This window comes from Anolis carolinensis, chromosome 2 (assembly GCF_035594765.1).
Source record: "Anolis carolinensis isolate JA03-04 chromosome 2, rAnoCar3.1.pri, whole genome shotgun sequence".
Lineage (NCBI taxonomy): Eukaryota > Metazoa > Chordata > Lepidosauria > Squamata > Dactyloidae > Anolis > Anolis carolinensis.
The window spans coordinates 314,002,088-314,023,698 of NC_085842.1; the positions used below are offsets into that span (position 1 = coordinate 314,002,088).

Here is a 21,611-nt window from a genome sequence, read left to right on the forward strand (position 1 = left end):
TGTGCTCTCATATCTTGCACATGTTGGTTTCTTCTCTCAAAAAGGAGAGGACAAGACATGATTGCTGTTCATTGAAAACCTAAGATCGTTTGTGTGAATGCAATTCAAAAAAAGGGAGCCTAATTCCATTTTCTCACATCTTCCAACACAATAGGATGGTTTCAACTATACCAGAATCTTGAAAAAATAACTCGAAAAACACATCTGAAGTCAGAATTGGGTACTGATGCCTTTGTGATGCAGGTGGGATTCTTTGTGCTTTAAGAGGGGTAAGAGGGGGATGATGAAAAATGCTGTAACGGGTTGGGCCCAATGATTAGTAACAGTATAGCAGTCTAGAGGAAAATAAAATAAACAGTCAGAAGACTCAGCACTGAGCTATATGTGAGACAGAAATAACAGTGAGAATCTGAATTTGAAATTTTTAAAAAATGCTCAGTGCATGTTATAAGTCTATTGTGATCACATCTTGCTGGCTCCATAATCAAACCAACATGTCTTATCAACTCTCCTGCCACAACTCAACATTTTAAAACTCATTTAGTTATACTATAATCATGATGGGGACACTCAGAGCCATGAACAAATCTAGTGGTGCTTTTTTTAATGCTTACACTGCAAGGGAGAAAGGGGAAAATCCCCCACATGTATCAGCAACATCTGTTTAAGTGGTGAACTAAAGAAATTGTACAGCTCCCTAAAAGGTATTATCTGGAAGATGTGATGGCTTCCATCAACAAAGGCGCTAACTTAATTGCACAGAATTAAAAACATGGAAGTTGTCATTGAAATTCAGTGCTGCTAACTTTCCCAGAACAGGAAAGCTCCCTTTCACTAAGGAAGGAGAGAGTATTTCAAGGAATTTTCTGAAATAACACGGCAATGCTAATGGGGCGCCAGGAGAAGTGGAGGAAATTTCTCCCAAAGGAGTCTGAATTCCAGATTGCCAGGAGCAGATGTTTGAACATCAAGGTGATATCCAGGAACGTCTGTGCCACAAAAAGGGGGGGGAAGGGCTAAGTGACTAAAAACACAGTGACTTTGCATTACAGTAGGTATTTGCGTCTGCTGTCCTCATCTAGCGTGAGATCAACCACTTCGGGCGGAGAGGACCAGTTCTGCGAAGAGGCCACACCTGTCCATGGTTCTGATTGCCGAGTGCACTGCAGACCTGAGCCGTGTTTCCGGGAAGACACACTTTGAATCACTCCTCCCCGAGGATGGACAAATCTGTGGCAAAGCAAAGGTGGGAAACAGCAGAAACGCCCCAGTTAGACCTTCCTCTGAAGTGAACAGGGAATAATTCATATACATGCAGCTCTACTACTTAAAAGCTTCGTCAAGAGGACATCTGCGGTTCATCTATTTGGCTTCCATGCTTGGAGGAGGAGGCAGCCAAGTTGCAAAAACCAAAGGAGTGGGTCTACTCCCACAGAATAAGAGGAAACAGACATTAGAATACAATGTACATTTGCAAAGATAAGTTTTATGTATGAAGTAGCCATCACTGATCAAACCCTGAATCATCACAATTTATACTGTTCTTGAGTGAAATCACAGCACTTCAGACACACTATTGAGCTTTTAAAGATTTTTTAAAGGAATTTAAGATTATTGTCAAGGTTAGCAATTTCATCCCTGCATTACTAGAGTAAAAGCTGGCATTTTAGGGAAAGAGGACTATGGCGAGTGTAATACTTACTGAGTTTGGACAAGGTAAAAGTAAGGCCTAGGGTCATATGTCACCTTCAAGGCTATTTGTGCAACCCTATCTTTCTTCAGGCTTTTCAAATCCACATCTTGGCCAAAAATGGGTGAGCTACCTCTCTCAGAATCTTTCAAGAGCAGAAATTTACCTTTCAAACAGGTTATGGTGCCCCACCACTCTATACTATTTTACATTAAAATATGCTTTAAAAACCAGAAATTTGTGGTCACTTTTGGATGGTTTCCGATTTTTTTCTTTTGTGTTTTCGGGAGTCAAAGCAGCACCCTAAAGGGTTTCAAGATAGAAACTTGGCCTTTAGACCTGCTGGAGCTGCCCACTCATGTGTTAGACGAGTGGTCCGAAAGAACTAAAGGTCCACGGCCTCACCATTACTACACCATTGTAACAACAGTGACTGGCCTAGCGAAATGATACCAGTTATATTATTTCACTGGTATCCTCTAATCATAAACAACACAGAGCAGATGCCCATAAGGCACTGAAGAAGGGTTGGAATGTATTGGAGGCATGCATGGACTCCATATTTCCAATAATATCCACTGTGATGCTTTTGTTCGGGGAGAGGGAGACAGGGGAAACTGAGGCTCATGAAACAAGCTGAGACTGCCCTCCTGTCTGACTAGACCAGGGCAGAGGCAGAATGCAACATGTGAAGTGATCACAAAGGTCATGTTTCATTACAGATTTTGAAAAACTAATACAGGAATATTTCACCTGCCTTTATCTTTTGCATGCTGGTTTGCTGACTTATTAGTGGATCTAAGAAAAACATTCACTATGGGATACCAGAATAATATTTGGGAACTTGATAAGTGGGTTGGACTGGATGGCCCTTGTGATCTCTTCCAATTCTGTGGTTTTATGAAACTGAGATTATTTGTGGCACATTCTTCCAGGAATGATAACTTACTAATGACCACAAGATATAGGAAAAAATGCTCTCTCGGCCTAGTCACTTTTTGGGTGCATCTACACTGCAGAATTAGCACAGTCTGATATCACTTTAACTGCCAGGGTTCAATGCTATGGCATTATTGCAACAGTAGTTTGGTGAGGCACCAGTACTATTGGTCAGAGAAGGGTAAAGACCTTGTAAAACTACATTTTCCATTATTCCACGGCATGGCAGCTCAAGTGGTGTCAAACTTCATTAATTCTACAGGGTAAATGCACCGTGAATCTGCTAGACTCAGATCCATCTGCATGTTTTGAAACCTTCCTTTCCCCTAGAAGCAGATCCTAAAACCAGGAAAAATTCAACTGCCAATGGCTGGAGGCCAAATGTCAACAGCCAGGGCAGAATTCCCAGCATATCACCCATTATATGTGTGCAGAATTCCATGGGGGATTACAAATGGACCAAAGGGAGTTTGAATGATTGCACACATTTGGCTTTAAATTGGAAAATGAGGTATAACTGGTCTTGGCACCTTTCTTCAAACGACTCTTCCTTCTCACAGCTTGCCTTTCCTTTTGTCACCTCATTGGTTTTCTTTGCCTTCACTTCACTTCTCCCTGTGACTGGAATTCTGTTCTCCCCTGCTGTCTGACAAACTTCTTTCCTGTTTTTTTCAAAAAAGATCTCCTTAATACTTTGATTTTCCCATATTACTTTCCTTATTAGTTCTCTAGTTCATTCTTATTGGACTATAAAAAAAATGACAGCCTTCCAGCAGCTTTTATCTATGACTGCATACTTCTACAAGATATGTTGCTGAAGGCATCCTTCCTGTCTCACTGCACCTCCATGTTCATTATTACAAGTGCTATATAAATACATTTTAAACCATTGCTATTAAGTTGACATTAGGCTTGGTTTTAAATTGAATGAACATCCGAGGTTAAATTGGGAAAGTCAATAGATTTCAATAGTGACAGGAGGAAGGGACACTATTACTGATCTGCAGGCAACTAAGAAGTATTACATGCAATTCATTAGCAGATAACATTTCAAAAAAGTATTCCAGGTATTTAATTAGACTCAATGTTAAAGAAAGAAGAGAAATAGTAAAAATGAACACCTTGCATGTTCCTGAACTCCCACAATCTCCACTTCACTGTCGGATGAGGCAATATTAATTTCTTCATTGACCTGGGTGTTGCTGGTGGGGGTTTTCTCACTTGGTAGGTATCCAGAGTCCAAGTGATCTGCAGGAGGAGGACAGCAAAAGCCAAACATGCTTTGAGACTTTGCAGCTTAGTCACCCTTGGAAATGCGCAGGAGGAAGGCATTTCTCACCACCCACACAAATCGCGGCTCCCACTCATTACACCACAGCTGCAGAATAGGAATAAATAGCAATCAGCAACAGGAGAAGGAGGTCTGCGGGTGAGAGAACTTAATTTTACCAGATACATTTCTGACAACGATAGCAGACCCTGTTGCATCCTGAGTGAATCTTCAAGCAGCTGGCACAAAATATCAAGCAAAGGAAGAATTTCCCTGCTACAGAAACACATATCCCATCATCAAAATTCTGCAAAATTGAAAGTAGTCTTACATTTAAAAAAATGGAACAGAAATCAACTGCACCATTGACAAAATAACACTCAGGGTATATCAACACTGTAGAAGTAAGGTAGTTTGACACCCCATAAAATGCCATGGTTGAATGCTATAGGATCTTGGGAACTGTAGTTGAGTGATGCACCAGCACTCTCTGTTTGGCAGAGAAGACTAAAAGACTTCGCAAAACTACAACTACTATGATTCCACAGCACTGAGCCATAAAAACTAAAGTGGTGTCAAACTGGATTGATTGTAAAGCATAGATGCACCCTACATTGCTACAAGATATGATATATCAAATATACAGAATATAAATACAAGAAAAGAAACAAAGCTACTTCAGCTATATGTACAGAACCAAAAAAATGCCAATTATGTGAAGCCCAGATAGCCAGGTTCTGAACCACTTGTTTTACCATTAGTATAAAACCACAAAAAAGAGAAGCTGATTTTAGCAAGTTTAGCCTACTGCTGACTGAACTTTTCAATTTTCAACGAGCTGGGGTTTTGTTTTTGTTTTTGTTTTTTTGTCTTATTTCGATAGTGGTTTTCTTACAAGTGATATTCTTTCTTTATTTTTCAGTGTTTTATAGCTATAATCTAACAGCTACTGAAGAAGATTGTGTCAAATTATGTTTACATTTGTATAGACAGTAGTATAGCTTACAAGAGCATCGATGAGAAGGGCTACATTCTTGCTTGAGGCACATTTTTCTATCTGAAATGACTGATAAAATGTACTTGCAGACACCATCACTATCAGTACATTCGGGGCGAAAGGTGACATGTCCCAAAACATATCAAGGAATCTTAAAATAAGTCAGATCATTGTGTGTGACACTTGTAAACCAGATGTTCATTTGTTACAGGAAGTAGACACAACAAAGATGTAATGAAATGAACAACATACACATGTCAAATACCTTATCCAGAATGGTTTCTTTTCTTCTCAGCCTCAAACCCTAGTAGATATTGTGGTGATATGGAAGAGAAAGAAACCTAAGGATTCTCAGTCTATTAACTAATGACTGATCCAGACCATTGGGGTGGCAATATTATGTGTTTTGCAAAAGTATTCTCTCCCACACACCCCTCTGACCTTTCCACATTTTGTTGTGTTACAACCTGGATTTAATTAGCAGTATTATGAGGAATGCAAGATACTCAGCCATGGGAGTGTACAAAATATTTGTTACTAAATTAAGAAAACAACCCCAAATTCAATCTTTGCTGCATAAATATCTACCTTCTTTGTTTTGACATTCCTAAAGAAGCTTTGGGGTGACTCAGTGTCTCCAGTAGTTGGATGGAGTCCACTTGGGTGGAATCTCAGTGTCAACTCATCTCAGATTAAATACATCTGCTTCTGGAAAGCCCTAGATTTGGTAGGACAGTGTATCTAAACAGATAACATTTTGCAAACCAAGGAGGTATCAAAACAGGTCTGAGATAAAGTTGAGAAGAAGAAGCAACCACAGCTGTCTTTTTTTTTAATCTATAACTGAACTTGAACTGTTACCCACAAACACTGTTAAATGCATGATTACAAAAGGGAAAGACTGAGCCACAAATCTGCTTAAAACAATCCATCCACCAAAACTCAGAAACAAAGAGGCCAATGGTAATTCTGAATAAGGCTGGGAGATCTGCCACTGAGATGGGAGAAACCATACAAGAGAAAACCACTACCCAGGTGATCCATAGAGGTAGACCCCATGGAAGAGAGGTGGGAAGACAGCCACTGCCGAAACAAACCTATGTGGAGTCAGTAAAAAAGCACATGGGAGGCACAGCAAAACTGTGGCCAGGCCAAAATTGAACTTTTTGCCATATCATAAATGTTATGTGTGGTACAAAGCCAACTGTCCTCAATATCCTGAGAACATCATCCTCAGCCAAGCATCATGTTGTGAGGATGCTTTTTCTTGGGAAAAACTGTGGAGCTGGTCAGAATTGATGAACAGAGCCAATACAGGGCAACTCTAGAAGAAAACTCATTCCAGGCTGCAAAGGACTCAGAAGAGGGACAGTGTGTCAAAAAGGACAAAACCCCTAAACCACAGCCAAAGTAACATTTGCTTGAAAACAAGAACCCAAATCTTTTAAAATGGCCCAGTCAATACCAAGACTTCAATCCAACTGAGAATTCATGGCAAGACTCACAAATAGCTGTTTGCTAACTGTCTTCATCCAATCTGACAGGTCTGGAACAGTTTTTTTCAAGAACGCAAGAAAACCCAGAGCTGCAATTGCTGCCAAAGGTGTTTCTACCAAGTACTGACAGAGTGTACATGTGAATACTCATGCAACTGTCAAGTGCCTGTTTCTTTTGTTCACTTATTTTTGGCATCATCACAGTGTTGGGTGCTTTGTGCAACAAAGCCATTTAAATCCATTTCAGTTCCTTAGCAAAATGTGGAAAAGTGGGAACGGACTGTATAACACAAGAAGGACACTGAAGATGGTGTTATTCAACTCCTTCATACAAGGCAATATCACTACAACATTTGCTAGGGTTTGAGGATGAAGAAAAGAAGCCATTCTGGAAACTGATATTTGACATCTGTATGTTGTTCATATCATTGCATCTTTGTGGTGTCTACTTCTTGTAACAAATGAACATCTGGTTTACAAGAGCCACACACAATCTATATAAATAAAAATGTAATGTCCCTTTGTGAGGGACCTCATATCTCCCAAACTACTTCACTGATTCTTTGAAATTTGGACACAACGTAGCATTCGAACTGGCAAATGCTTTAAGGAATTCACATACCTACTATTACCCACCTGTCACACCTGAGACAAGTAAAACCATGAATTGGTTCACAAACAGCGTCATCTGTGGGACAAACAGGCAACAGCCGCAAGGAAAGGGGAAGGGAGGAAGGTGGAGGAGGGGAAGAAAGGCCTTTCCCTCTGTCACAGAGACGGGAAATCACAGAGACAAAGGAAATCACTTCCAAGATAACAGCAGAGACGGAAGAGGCCTGCAGGGAGGTCTGAGGCCTGAGCATGACTGACAGGGAAGGGAAGGGAAGGAAAGTGAAGGGAGGCATTTAGAAAAAGCCTTCTTCTGCTTTGGGGCGGGGGCGTCGCCTCCAAGGCAATGGCAGAAGTGGAAGAGGCCTCCAGGAAGGCCCGAGGCCCGAGGGTGAGTGACTGAGAGGGAAGGTAAGGTAAGGGAAACAGTGGGTCTTTGCCCACTAACAAGACCTCACCCCTCCCCACTTACCCACTAACAAGACCTACAGCAGCAATAATAGGGAGGAGGGGGCACTGGGGTTGCTCCCTGTGAGGAGCCTATGGCCTCTCCTTTCAGGAAAGTAACATGGGGGCATGGCCAACGAGGAAGCAACGCCCCCTGTCAATATCCCCAAGGGGAGGGTAGAGAAAGTAAGAAAGAGATCTATATCCACCCATCCATACATCTATCTATATGTATACTCAGAGGCAATGTTTAGAATTCTGTGGCTTAGGAAGGAGAGGCGTTTTGGGGGGCCCACCCACCCACTAACAAGACCTACAACAGCAATAATAGGGTGGAGGGGCCATTGGGGTTGCTCCCTGGGAGGGGCCAATGGCCTTTCCCTTCAGGAAAATAACACGGGGGCATGGCCAACGAGGAAGCCACACCCCCTGCCATTCTCCCCAAGGGGAGAGCAGGAAAAAAAGAATTCAGTATCCATCCATCCACCTACATTTACACTCGGAAGCAAACTTTAGAATTCTTAGGTTTACATCTAAACATGGAGTCCTTCTCGCAAGGACAATCATATGTTGCGTGTTCTAGAGTCGGTAAATCAGACAATTTCTATATCTGCACAGACAACGGATCAACCACAAATATTAAATACCCACAAGCATTGTGAAATCACACATATTTGAAACCTGCACTTTCTCTATCCTTTCTTTTCCATTTAACCAGACCAGGTCACAGCAATGCGTGGCCGGGTACAGCTAGTGCATACAAAAGATTCTTTGGCACATTTGTGTCCTTGTGTCTCTTATTTTAATAACAAGTCATTGCATTTGCTCACACATCCCCACAGCCATAACAGGAGTCGCTACAATACAAGGCAATATCACCGTATGGGTATTTCTCAGTTCTTGCTCTCTGTTCGGGTTTTGAGATAAATGATGGCCACTGGGTGAGAAATATCAAAACAGCCACCCTTTACTGCTTCATTCTGACATTCAGTGGTATAGTATAGCTATATTATAGCCCTGTATTAAATGGAAACAGTTCTATTACAGCAATAGTGTGTGAATGAGAGCACAAGAGAAAGAGGTCATTTTCTTCATTCTTCCCACATGTCCCTAGGAGTAAAGGGGTTCAAAACAATTTATATATCTTATTGACTTGGCTCACATCTGGATAGGTCTCAGAGTTTATTTTCTTGGTTTGTAATCCAAGTGGCCTTGAAAGTCTGGTTACTGCAGGTGCAATGGTCATGACTAGGAAGGGGCAGTGTCGGGCTGATATGGGATCCCACTGGGTAAAAAGAGATTTCCAGGTTGCCCAGAAAAGTTAGGGAAGCCTTATGAGGCAAGTGCCTGTGGTGATCGCATGAACAAATCTGGCAAAACGTTTTCTCCTACTTACCTGTATCAGCATTCAGCTCCTCTAGCAATCCTCTCGTCCTCCAAGTCGGCCCAGTGTTTTGGTTAACGACAGAACTGTTGTGCTCTTGAACGACTGCAGCTGCTAATAGATTGTCCACATTCACCACTTCCGGGTCAGAATTTGTGTCTGAGATATCATAATGAGCCACTACCGGAGGTCCATCTAGGGAAAGGAAAACAAAAACCCACAGCTATTAGATTAAAGGTACCTGAAAAGATACACAGGCAAACAGTGAGACATGCAGCTCCAATGACTATTATACGGTCTATATATTGAGAATTGATTCTACAAAAATCAAAATAATCGAAGTAGTGATGGAAATGAATGAATGAATAAAAAGAACTATATGGTGTATACAACGTAAACACAAAATCTTATAATATTATGTGAATAAATTCTTCATGTTAAAAATGAGATATGAAAGTCGGGAACATCATGTTAAAGAAAGGGTAAGGTTTATTTCTCACAAGAAATCAAGTACGAAGTATAGATCTCCAAATCTGTCATTGGGCTACACTAGATTTTGCCTAACTTGTCCCTTTAACTCAATATTTGTATTTACGAGTTTCTGAATAATCAAACATTGAACATAAGAGACAGGGGGAAAAGATGATGCAGACTCAATCTCCATTTCAGCGAGATCTGAAAATACTTCCCCCTGAATTAAAATAAGAAGCTCTCTAATGGTTTATCGAATAGTTTATCTAAGAAGAAGCATTTCCTGGCTTCAAAAGTGCCTAGCACATCTTGACAATTTACAGAACTAGGCATGCCTCCTAACTGAAAGTCATCCCAATGCAAATAACACAACAATCCATAGTTTCCACAAACCAAAAACTGCTATAAAGAAATGCTATATGCAAATTCAGAGAACATTTGTGACTGCCCAACCATGGCTTTCCAGCAATACCTGAATTAATCAAATATCCAAAAGTCTATAACTAACTCCATTGTCAAGGCCGCAATCTTTAAGACTGAGAAAAATGTGTGTGCTTTCCCTTTATTATTTAATGATTTTGAAGTTCATCTGCAGGATCAATAACAGCTCTCAGGTCTGGTAAAGTCTTAATATTTTCATTTTAAATCCTCTTGAATATTTAAACCATTTTTTCTTCTAATATCTCATTAGCTCTAAAATCCCTCTCAGCTTTCAGTGTCTGCAATCTTGACCCTTGTCAACACAAGTCCAAACCCTAATAGATTTTACTAAAACATAAAGAGCAGGAGTGTTGCTGGCTAAGACCCCTTCCACATAGCTGAATAAAATCCCACATTTTCTGCTTTGAACTGGAATATATGGCAGTGTGGACTCAGATAACACGGTTCAAAGCAGATATTGTGACATTTTCTGCCTTGATATTCTGGGTTATATGGCTGTGTGGAAGAGATCTCAGACCAAAGGTCCATTCTTGTTTCAATGGTCCTAAAAAGACTGTGAATGTGAAATGACGTTACTCCATTGTTGTCTTCTATCCCAGAAACGGATGCAGTCTGTGGCATAGGGCCTTTAAATATAGAAGTCCCATATAGCCATTATCACTAATAGTTATTGACAGACTTCCCTTCCTCCCTCCCTCCGTCTTTAAAGCCTTCTAAGGCACTGACTTACATCTGAGACTGCTGAATTGTACCCATTAATGATAGGAACATGGATAAGTTATTGTTCTGGATTATGGCTCCCAGGGCTCCTTATGGATGCAATTGGAAGTTTTTAGAATCGTACTCCATTAAAAATGGGGAGTGGAATCCTTTTCTCAAACTCTGTTTAATACACATAACACTACTGTAAAAATACTGAGAGAAGAAACCCAATACATTTTCAACAGAACCTTCTATGCTACAACAAATTAATTTTTAAAAATCTTGAAGTAGCTAGAGAAGATATGGACTATAATGTCTGATATGCTGATGAAAGAGTTTCCCAAAGAACCTCAGATAAAAGATCTCATTAAATGAAGCTTGGCAATACTTCTGCACAGCATTTTGAAGAATCATTGATAGTACTGGGTCTGACTCAATGCAAAGGCATCTTTTATTTTACATACAAGGGTTTCCAGCTCCCATACATAAAAGCATCTGTGTGATGCAGCTAGAGGCAATATGGAAATGTGGATAATGCCCATTATGTGGTTAATGTCAACCTGAAGCTACCAGAAAGCCCCTCAAAAGGGCATGAATATAACAGACTCCAATGGTATCTCAACCGACCTGGAATCTTGTATTTGACACCATGCCTTTAAATACTAAAGTTCTGTTTAGCTATCAAGCTGAAACACAGATAGAAGATTAGATAGTACATAGTTCATTGCTACCAATAGGAATTTAGGGATGTTTACATCTACTAGATTCTTAAAAGGAAAATTGATAAATCAATAAGACCATTAGTAGATAAAAGATTACACTTAAAATTATACTTAAAATATTTAGCATCAATTTTGAGATTTGCAGTAAAAAACATATAAGGTTAAGATGAAATCTGTACCAAATAGAAAATGTTTCCTGAAACAATGTTAAAAGCCAAGAAAGACAGACTCAACTTAAAAAGATAAATGAGTGGTTAAATACTGGCATGGACAAAGGGATTAAACACTGATGACTATGTAAAGCAGGGAGAAATCCTAGCAAAAATTGACATTTGCTGTTCAAAACACAGTTATAGGTTATGATAATTTGGCAGCCGCGGTAAGGAAGGGAATGAATGTTACAATATTAATTAATATTCAGACTTTTAGAAGTCATATTTTTCTCCCCACAACAATATCATCAGAGTTCAATGAAACCTGATATCAACTGACATTACATGGTCAATAAAAAAAAAGTTTTGGGTGCAGAAGATACGAGGGTCAAGTACAATATTGACTGTTAAGTAACTAACCAATTGAGGAGCTGTTTGTAATTCCCTTTATTAGTTTTCACACAGACTTACTGTAATTATTGGAAATATTGTCAAAAGCAGATTCAAGTAAGTCTGGATAAGTCACGTTCAATTTGGAAAACAATAGAAGTCAAAATTGTACCACTCCTACATGTATAATCATGCAAAAAGTATAATAAATGTATATACATGCAGAGTGATATTCTTATCACCTACCCAGAGAATAACTTGGGTGAAAGTCTTCATCAGGAAATACAAGCATAAATCTGTAGCTCCAACTCTTGTATCTTCCGCACTTCCAAAGAGCACACCTTATAACTTAGCTTAAATTTAGCACACATCAGACAAGTGATAGTTTGCATGCAGAACAATAAGCAGCTGTCAAATAAAGGTGGGGAAAAGTCAAGATCGTCCTTCCAAGGTCACTTATAAACAAGAATAAAAAACAGAAACTGGCACAAGTCAAATGCCTTCCCATTGTCAACAAAAGAGTTTCGCATTACGTTTAGATTCAACTCTAAAATGCAATTTGGAAAAAGGAACATCACTGTGCCCATTTGAAATCAGCTTACCCCAATAATAGTCTAATCAAAAGGCAAACCAAATAGGCTATAGATAGCAGAAAGAGAAATGGGTAGGTAGTATTCATGAAATGCAATTTACCAAGAAGCTTTTTTTGCTCAAGCCCTAGAGGAATGGACAGGAGCCATGCAAGACCTGGGTTCAGGGTCAACAACGTAAACTTCCAGGCAGAACCGTCCCTTTGTTAATGGCAGTGTACATAATTCCAGGGACCCTTTTATATTTTATGCAGTTCAGGCTGCATTCCTATGAATCCTTTCCTGAGAAATAGTCCCACTTAACACATTAGAGCTTGCTTTAGAGTAAATAGGCAGTGTCATCTGAAACTGGAAGGAACTTAATATAGTACATCTTGCCATCATCATCATTATGTTTATTTATACCCTGCTTTTTTTCTCCACAAAGAGACTCAAAGCAACCTTGTAGGAATACCCAATTAAGACATTCCCACTAAATGACTATCTAATCTCTTTCTTAAAACACATTCAAAGAAAAAAAATCCACCAGCCCCTGAGACACTCCATCACTGTTGAATAGCTCTGACCAGGTGGCTGTTCCTAAAGTATTATCGCTGCGCCTTCTGTTCTCTAAATATCTCCAGCTCCCTAAATTGTTTCTCACAGGGCATAGTTTTGGCTAGGCCCTGCTATACCTCTTAATCTCTTAAGCAAATTCCTTCACTCAGTTTCCACAGCCATGTTCCTCAGTGAGTGAAATTTGCTATCAGGATCTATTCTTCAATACGTGTGACTTGCTATTTTAATATACAGAGTATATGGGTCATGATTATGCAGGTGTGTTACTAGCAAGCATTCATTTTCATGGCAGATTGGAAAGTTATAAACAGGGCTGGAAAAGACCCAAGAATCCAGTGTATAGCTAATAGAGGTGACAATTTCCCCATTCATAAATAGGTCTAGTCTCCAGAAAATTAACCAAGGAACTTAAGTCAGTCTCTAATACAAATGTTGTTAATTACTGATCCATAACCCTGCTTACACAGCATAAATATCATATTCCTGTGAGCAAGGACTTCTCCTGACTTTGGCAGAGGCAGCAATTCTGCAAATGTCAGAGATTACTCACAGGGAGGTGTCACCCCTACTTAAATGAATGGGAACCTCTTGGGGGCAGGCAACTATATGTACCCCCTACATTGGGAAAAAAGGCTTCATGCACAAACATATTAGGGAAATGAGAAAAGAAGAAGAGCTCAAAACAAACATAATGAGAAAAATGTTTCAAATTATCACAAAAACATCAGAAGAGCCCTGATTAGTGCCAAGGTCCATCTAAATCAGTGGTTCTCAACCTGGGGTTCCCAGATGTTTTTGGCCTACAACTCCCAGAAATCCCAGCCAGTTTACAGGCTGTTGGGATTTCTGGGAGTTGGGAGGCCAAAAACATCTGGAGACCCCAGGTTGAGAACCACTGATCTAAATCCAATGATGACTTCCATGTTAATTAGTCAGTGAATCTGCTCTAGTATTTAATTCGAATGTCAATGAGCTATCTAAGGTGCTTAATCCCATTCTGACTAATCATTATTGCTTCCCAACAAGTAGCATTCAGTGGCACGCTGCTGCAAATACAGGGCGATATTCCGTGATAATTGTGACTGACAGCATCTCTACGAAAACTGGGGCATGCTGGCTGGAGCTTATGAAAATTGCATTTCAAAACCTCTGGAGGGCAATAAGCTGTCTACATTGATCTTGTCCTATAACTTCTTATAGATTCAGTTTCACTCACAGTAAGCTCTTCTTCACATCATGAACAAACTATTTGATGTGCTCCAATAGTAAGGAAGGGAAGAGGTAGAAGACAAAGATATAAGCAGTCACTCTTCTCAGGCAATAGCTGAACACAGGGTACCATTTAGCAGCCCAGTATTTGCTTCACAGACTGTAATTGCTGAGAGGAAGGCAAAAAGCCTCCCAGCAGTAGACTACTCTCACTGGCACCCATCAGTCCACAAAAGTAGAGTGGGTGCTTTATAATAATAATAATAATAACAACAACAACAACAACAACAATAAAATAACTTTATTTTTATACCCCGCCCCATCTCCCCGAAGGGACATTATACACATTTTGACAACAATTCACTAGCTGGGCAGGAAGTATCCCTGTTCAAGGAAGGCTCAAGCCACAATTGTGATAAAAAGGAAGAGAGGGCTGGAAAGGAAACTAAACTTCTCAAGGAAGCTCTATCTCTCAGTAGAAGAAACAAGTATTAATCTGCAGAAACTTCTTAGATGTAAAAGAGTCTTTCAGTGCCAACAAAAATGGTGATGCAGTGTAGGGTCACCCAGTCATATTGGGAAACTGGAAGGTGTGGAGAGCAAAAGGAGATGGACAGAGTGGTGAGGGAATCTGAATATGCATCTAGTGCCATCTAGACTGGCTGGATTTAAGAATAAACCCCACTGAAAAAGTGCTTGCTTTACATTTGCATTGTAATAAGCATTTTATTAATAGCTATATTCGTTCTAGGTTACAGTAGTTACATTTTTTAATTTACAGAGTTTGGCAAAGGATACACATTATTCATAAATACAATAAAAGAATAGCATAACCACGTTCCTTCCAAAAGTATAACAGAAAAGGATAACAGAACAAAAAAAACATTTTTTCATATTTTGCCCTTTGTATCACATGGCTTTTTTTCAGACAGGGAGTTGGGGAAGGGAGTTATACATTTGGTACATATACAGTAGATAGTTTGCACTCGATCTATGGCATGAATTAAATACCAAACCAAAGTAGGGATACATGTGTAATAAGATGGAAATCAAATTAATTACCCCATTCCCTGCGACACTAAAAACTAAATCAAAGTTTACCAGCTGCTATCCATTCCATAAGATTTATTAAATTGGCCAGAAAAATAGTTCTCTCTAGACAGACCTGGGAGGTAGAATAAATGGCAATGATGTTGGGACACTGAAGGGACAGGATGAGAGCCTTGCCTGGTCTGTAAAAGACCAGTCGGGCAAATAGAAAACACCACCTTCCTTTCACATTGAACCAGGGAGAGCAAGAAATACAAAAGGCAGAGAAACCGCTCCGGGAACATTACACAGGAAGGCTAAAGGAATGACTTCTGAGCTAACTCCATGGATTATGTAAAGAAATAACCAAATTTCATAATTTACCCTTTTACTTCATCAGGGTTTCAACAACTGAGAGAGGGTGTTCAGAAACTGCCATGGTATTTGTATGTATTTGCCATAAGGCTCAAGAAAGGCATATTGTTCTCCTATTTTTTAAACTACAGTTAAGAGTTTGGGAGTTTCCCTCGCAAATGTGAGCGATTCCTTCTCTTTTCAGAGTGAACTCAGCACACCGCAAGGTTCATTAAAAACTCTGAAACTGTAGTTGCACTTGAGTTCCATGCTGAAGTAACACATATTATGATACATGCGCAAAAGAGGGAGGGAGGAAAGGAAAAAAGTCAAGAAAAACATGTAAGTCTGGAAGGCAGTCATGACCTCTTGATTAATAGTTAAGAGATTAAGGAAGTTTACATGTGGAGATCCGAATCGGCTGGAATCCAGTTTTAAATGCATTTTTCCTAGTACATATTTAGATCTCCACTACCAAAGATATTCATAAATTTGAAATTGAGTATTGCTTTTAAAGAGACAAACGACTAGGCCAAAAACATACAAATACCAATGCAATGAATAAAGAAAGGAGGAACCGAACTACTCCAATTACATTTGTGAATTTACATTTATAAAGGCAAATTACTAAGATAAAAACACACAGCAATTCCAGTATGATGAAATCAAGATGAGAGAAACTGATGGCACAAATGCAGAAAAACTGTTGATTTTTCAGAAATGTTTTCAAAACAAACATTCCAACTATACCATGTGGTCAGTATTAATCAATTCAGAACACAGAGCAGTTCACAGTTGAATCTGTAACAGACACAGTATGAAAGGAAAGACAATGACTCCATAAACTGAGATATCAATAAAAATCACTTAGGGATCACAAAGAATGATTGGCAGAAGCAATTCACTTAAATGGCTGGACCTTCCATGGCCTAGCACTTAATCATATTTACCACTATATTGTAGATTTTCAACATAACCACCAATAGGTATTTCTTACTAGAATTTGAAAAGTTGTCTCCCAAATATAGGTCTCCACTCAATTCTCACAGATAGGCTTCAGGAAGTTTAAAGGAGTGGCAAGATCTGATAATAGAAAGAGGGCATTTTCCTTCTTCTAAGGGTGCTAAGACAGAAAGTCAGAGTTGGAGGCATGTTACTCATTCTCCAAGCTCTGCGTTGCTTATATGACCCTAGTGCCATATTCGAGAACAGTGTTTACTATCCAGGCTGATATCCTGCTAACATTTCTTTGATCTCCTTTCCATCACTGGAGGGTACCTGCTAACAGACCCTACAGAATCCTGACAGTAATAGCATCCCTCCAGAACAACCTGTCTACTAAGACTCACTGGCTAGATGCTTACCCTCGCTAGGCATTCCCAATTTTACTTCAATGGAATATGGGTTCCACAAAAATAGGACAGCTCCTTTGGAGTACCTCCAAAAATCAAGGAGCTGCTGCTCAAATGGACCCCACATTTACTAAGAAGTAGACCCATTGGTAAAACCAGAATTTACTCTGATGTAATACGTAAGAGTTTAAGCTTTAAGACAACAAGTGCACCTCAACTTCATATTATATGAGCTGCTACAAAAGCTCTCTCACTCTGGTAAAGAGACCATGTAGGACAAGGACAAGATCTGGCTCCTTCCAACACCAATATTTTCCCAGTTCTCATGGAGGATAACACTGGCCTGAGAGAACACTGCATTATGGGATTCTCTGCTGTGGCCTAGATTTTCTGAAACTGAATGACGTCCCATAAGACTAAGAGAAGGAACTTGCAGGAAATAACAGAGAAAAGAATAAATCAGTCTCGGGTAAGCTGGGTTATCTGCGTTTCAGATAAAAATGTTATTCTAACCAAGGTAACACAATACCTCTCCCACACTTCAGGCTTCAATTTTGCTTCCCCCCCCCTATATTTATGCAGAATCTAATCAACACAAAAGATCACTTATGAAATGAGTTAGATCCATAACACAGTAAATGATTTGAAGACTGAGGAAAAATGACAGTAACAAAAATCAATAGAAATACACCTATCAATAAGGCTGGAAAAGTCATTTGAGTATCAAATGCACAAGTTATTACTTCATTTCTAAATACCTTCAATTTATTGCATCATTAATTATTATTTTTTCCTGATGTTCACAGAAATGGGGGGGGGGAGAGAAGAGAGCATTCAGATGAAGAAAACTGCTAGAGGCTGATGCAAAATTGCTTCCTTTTTAACCAATGTTATAGGGTCAGGAATGAACAGTGGAGGCCGTTCTCCCTTTTCAAGGTTTAGGAAAGTGGTGGCTGAAACATTAACTACAGTCAATACAAACCACAATTCCTAATGATACCAGAATTCTAAATTTCTAATTGGCCATTCTAGAAAGTGTGAGGAGAAAGGTGACCACACCTGACTTTTACTCTCTTAAACCATGAGTAAGAGAGAGATGGTATCACATCTTCACTGCCTCTCAGTCATTAACAAATTCAAAGCCAGCTTCCATCTGCTAAGTATCTCAGGACAACAGAGTTTTCACAAAACATATTGCCATGGCACCAATGATAATATGGGAAAATGTCAGGACTTCAAGGAAAACAAACTGATTATCTTTTGCACGGGTAATCCATGAATCAAACCCTAACCTAATTACTCATGATCTCCCTGAGACCTCTGATGATTTTTAGCAAAACAGCTTTTAATTTCAGAATAAATTTTGCAAAGATTCAGGGATTTATTAGGGGATAAAGGTCACATATGAATCTGCTAAGAGGTTTTGGACCAATCTAAATTAATTTAGAACCCATTCAAATGATTATACTTCGAGAGGTGTGTGGTATAAACTGACTAAGGGGGTCTCGTTTCTAAACACACCTGTACCATCATCCATTTACAAAAATATATGTTTCAGAACATGCGTGATAATATGTTATATAAAAAGCAGCTTCTGCATTATGGGAAAAACCTGTAAGTTAGCATGCAATTCCCAATAGATTTCTAAGTGCATATTTGTCTCTCAGTATTAGAATTATTATATATTGATTACAACAAAATAATCACAGCAGGTTCTTAACTTCAAAATAAATTAGGGCAAATTCAAAGCATTTTATTAAATGCCAAAAAAATCAGACCTGTTGATATAGTAAAAACAATCTTACTGTTCGAAATTAATTGTGTCAAATGTACACATGGTTTCCAGTTTAGGAAGATATCAAGTTCACATCAAAATACCCATATCAAAATTATACATGGAAAGATATAACACCAAAATTTGTCTTTACACAAAATTATTTCCTGCATTTCAAACAATTATCCTGAAAATGTATCTTTGAAAAAAGCAAATAGGGCAGGAAGTACATTTACATGTTTAAAAGTTACTTTGCAGTCATAAAATCAGAGATAACATCAATGAAAGGGAAGACCAAACAGCAATTTAAGTTGTGAGATCCAAGAGAGATGAGATTTCATCATTTAAAACAAAGTAAGCAGAGACTGCAGCAAAATGCAGAATTCCAGAGTTAGTTTAGATTTGGTTATATACTTTCCAATTTTTGACTGTTTCTGAAAAAAGCATGTCATATCACAAAGTGCAAAAGGCCCTAAAGCTGCCTTAGGGCATACAGAGGTAGTGAAACTATTTTTCAAAAGATCTCAGCCAATTTCTTCAATTTTTAGGCTGGAATTCTAAACACAATTATCACAAAATGTTGCTTAAGTCTCTGGGACTTATTTTTGCACCAACAGATTTGCTGTGCTAGAAGTCAGAAATAGTGGCTTGGGGTTTATTTTCTTGGCTCAATTCTAAGTGTTTAGCATCATCAAAATGTCAACTTTTTTTTGACCTTATTGCAGTGAATAAGATGTTGCCACTATATGTGTATATTTTGATAAGTTCCACTAATTATTTTTCCAGTCGAAGGAGAGAAGCACCAGTCTTTTCTAGTCCTATTGCAAACATGAACCTTATCTAACCTGCTACTTTACAGGCATTATTCCATACAGAACTACACCCAAGTGTACAGATGAGTTTTAACCTGGAAATAATTAACATAACTGAATTAATGCTTGGGCATTCCCAAACAGCAGTCTTAGGAATATGGCTTAGTGATGGCTCAGAAAAAGAAAAACATTTAATGAAACATGGTTTAAAAGAATATCCAACCAACACATGCAGAAACTTCCATCATGCATGTGTGCACACACCATCTCCATATTATCTTCTGCCTTTGGGAGCTGAAGCTTTTTCTATTACAAAAGCAAAGCAAGGACATTTTCAACTGTCTTTACAAACAATCCAGTCAGCAACTTGACCTCAGTATGATGAAGTCAGGCATGATACTTAAGTTAGTTTCCAAAGTAATTTATCATGCAGCAACTGACCCTTGCAAGAGCTGCCAAAGAGGCTCTCTGAGTTGGATCTAATATATTTTGATAATTTATTCATGTTAGGCCAAAATGTAAGTGCTGAAACTCATTTTTATTATTTTAGAACAGACTCTGGCCTTTACTTGTGTCATGGAAACACAATTTGTTTATACAGAGCACACACATGTATGTTTTCTTTGTTTAGACAGGTGGCTTTACAACAAGTATAAGAAATTATTAATCTACTTGTTTTATTCAAATTTTGATGTCTCTAAAATTACTGTCATTGAATAGACAGACCCACTGTGTCTGTCTCTCAAACTCCCATGGACTTCAGGGTTAGTATTTACTTTTCTAAGTAATTATTTGTTAAAAACATTTTTTAAAGTGTGAAGAAAATAAATGCTAGTAAAAGAGATAGAAATACTGACTTATCAAATCTATCCAAATTCACAGACTAGCAAACATCTGCTTAAAATGACTGGAAGAGAAAGAAATATGGCACACAATATATAATTTTGTTTAAGATACACAATCTAGATACTATAATCTGTTTAAGAAAATATTCACATGACATACTAGATGCGTACATAAGGATTTCTTTCAATTCCAAATTTATATTGTCACAAATAAACACTTTTTGCATGCAAAAAAGGAGCATAGAGGGGGGATATATCAACTGCTCCTACATTAAGACACAAAAAGGAAGATCACAAAATTGTATAGCTTGCCACACTTTGCTGATGGTAAGCTGAGGAGGAGAAGCACTTTAATGTCAACTCAAGTACATCAAATTTCTTTTAAGAAACAAAACAAAATACTGGCTGTTAAAAAGCCTAAGCAAAGAAGGCAATATTCTTATGAAACACAACGGTCAGTTTTTGAAGTATGATGCAGGAGAAAAGAGAGAAACTGAGAGCCATGTTAAGTCTGCGAATGATTCAAGTTGGATTCTGCAATGTTCCCATTTTCAGGAAAGTTGGCTGGGAGATTGTTATTGATACTTGCTGGAAACTCTAAGGCTGTTTCAGTGTTTTGATAACTCACATAAGAATTAAAAGACTGCTGTGGAAGTGCTTGGCTATCAGGCACCTGCGCAAACACCCCTGCCTGAGAAGTTGGGGAGTTTCTTTGGCCCGCTATTGGTACTTTAAGTTCCCTGGGTTCCAGTTGCTGCTTGCTTTCTTCATCCGTGTCAAGGCGGGTTAACTTTTCTATCCACATCCGGAACTTTTCCTCCGTCTGCCGCTGCATCTCGGCAAAGCAGTTCATGGCCTCTTCGAGGACACTGCCTATGCAGTTCCTATCCCACACGGTGCCCCTGTCAAGCAATCCTGGGATTTCCCTGGTCGCTCCTGCAGATCCCCCAGCACGACTGAAGCCAGCTTTAAAGACATTGAGGCCATTGCATAAGACATCGTCAAATAAAAAGTAATCACATCCATACATTAAGAAGGCATGCGGGCAGGAACAAATTCTGACACTTGCTCTAACTGCTCATGTAGCTACAATCTCAGTGATATATTGTGAAACTCACCACATTAAATGCATTAACAACCCACATATCCCAACACAATCAGCAGAATACCTTGGCTTTCAAAATGATTTTTAGAAAATGAATTTAACCCCATGACTTTGGCATCTTCAAAATTCAATCAACATGACTTAATCAGAATCTTCTTGTAAAATATTAAAGAGAGAAAATACTTTTATGTACATCCATCTTGGTGGATCTCACCAAAGGCTATTTAGGCCATCAGTCCGTTTCCACCACTGCCTAGTCAGATGCTTCTAGAA

The 21,611-nt window shown here is 38.9% G+C and overlaps 1 protein-coding gene across 7 annotated transcripts in view; it reads right to left on the reverse strand.

Annotated features, from left to right (window-relative positions):
- Positions 1-577: 577 nt before the first annotated feature.
- The window catches only part of ark2n (arkadia (RNF111) N-terminal like PKA signaling regulator 2N), a 62,543-nt gene continuing 41,509 nt past the window's right edge, over positions 578-21,611 (reverse strand). For 5 of the 7 annotated variants that reach the window (XM_062972583.1, XM_062972585.1, XM_062972586.1 and 2 more), the window contains exons 4-7: positions 8,845-9,027; positions 3,751-3,877; positions 3,160-3,291; positions 578-1,230 (exon numbers count right to left, since the gene is read on the reverse strand). In XM_062972583.1, coding sequence (XP_062828653.1) covers positions 1,047-1,230; positions 3,160-3,291; positions 3,751-3,877; positions 8,845-9,027 — 626 coding nt within the window. In that variant the 3' untranslated portion in view covers positions 578-1,046. Of the gene's footprint in view, positions 1,231-3,159; positions 3,292-3,750; positions 3,878-8,844; positions 9,028-14,773; positions 21,200-21,611 lie in introns of those variants that run through there. The other 2 variants (XM_062972588.1, XM_062972589.1) reach the window with 2 other exon arrangements.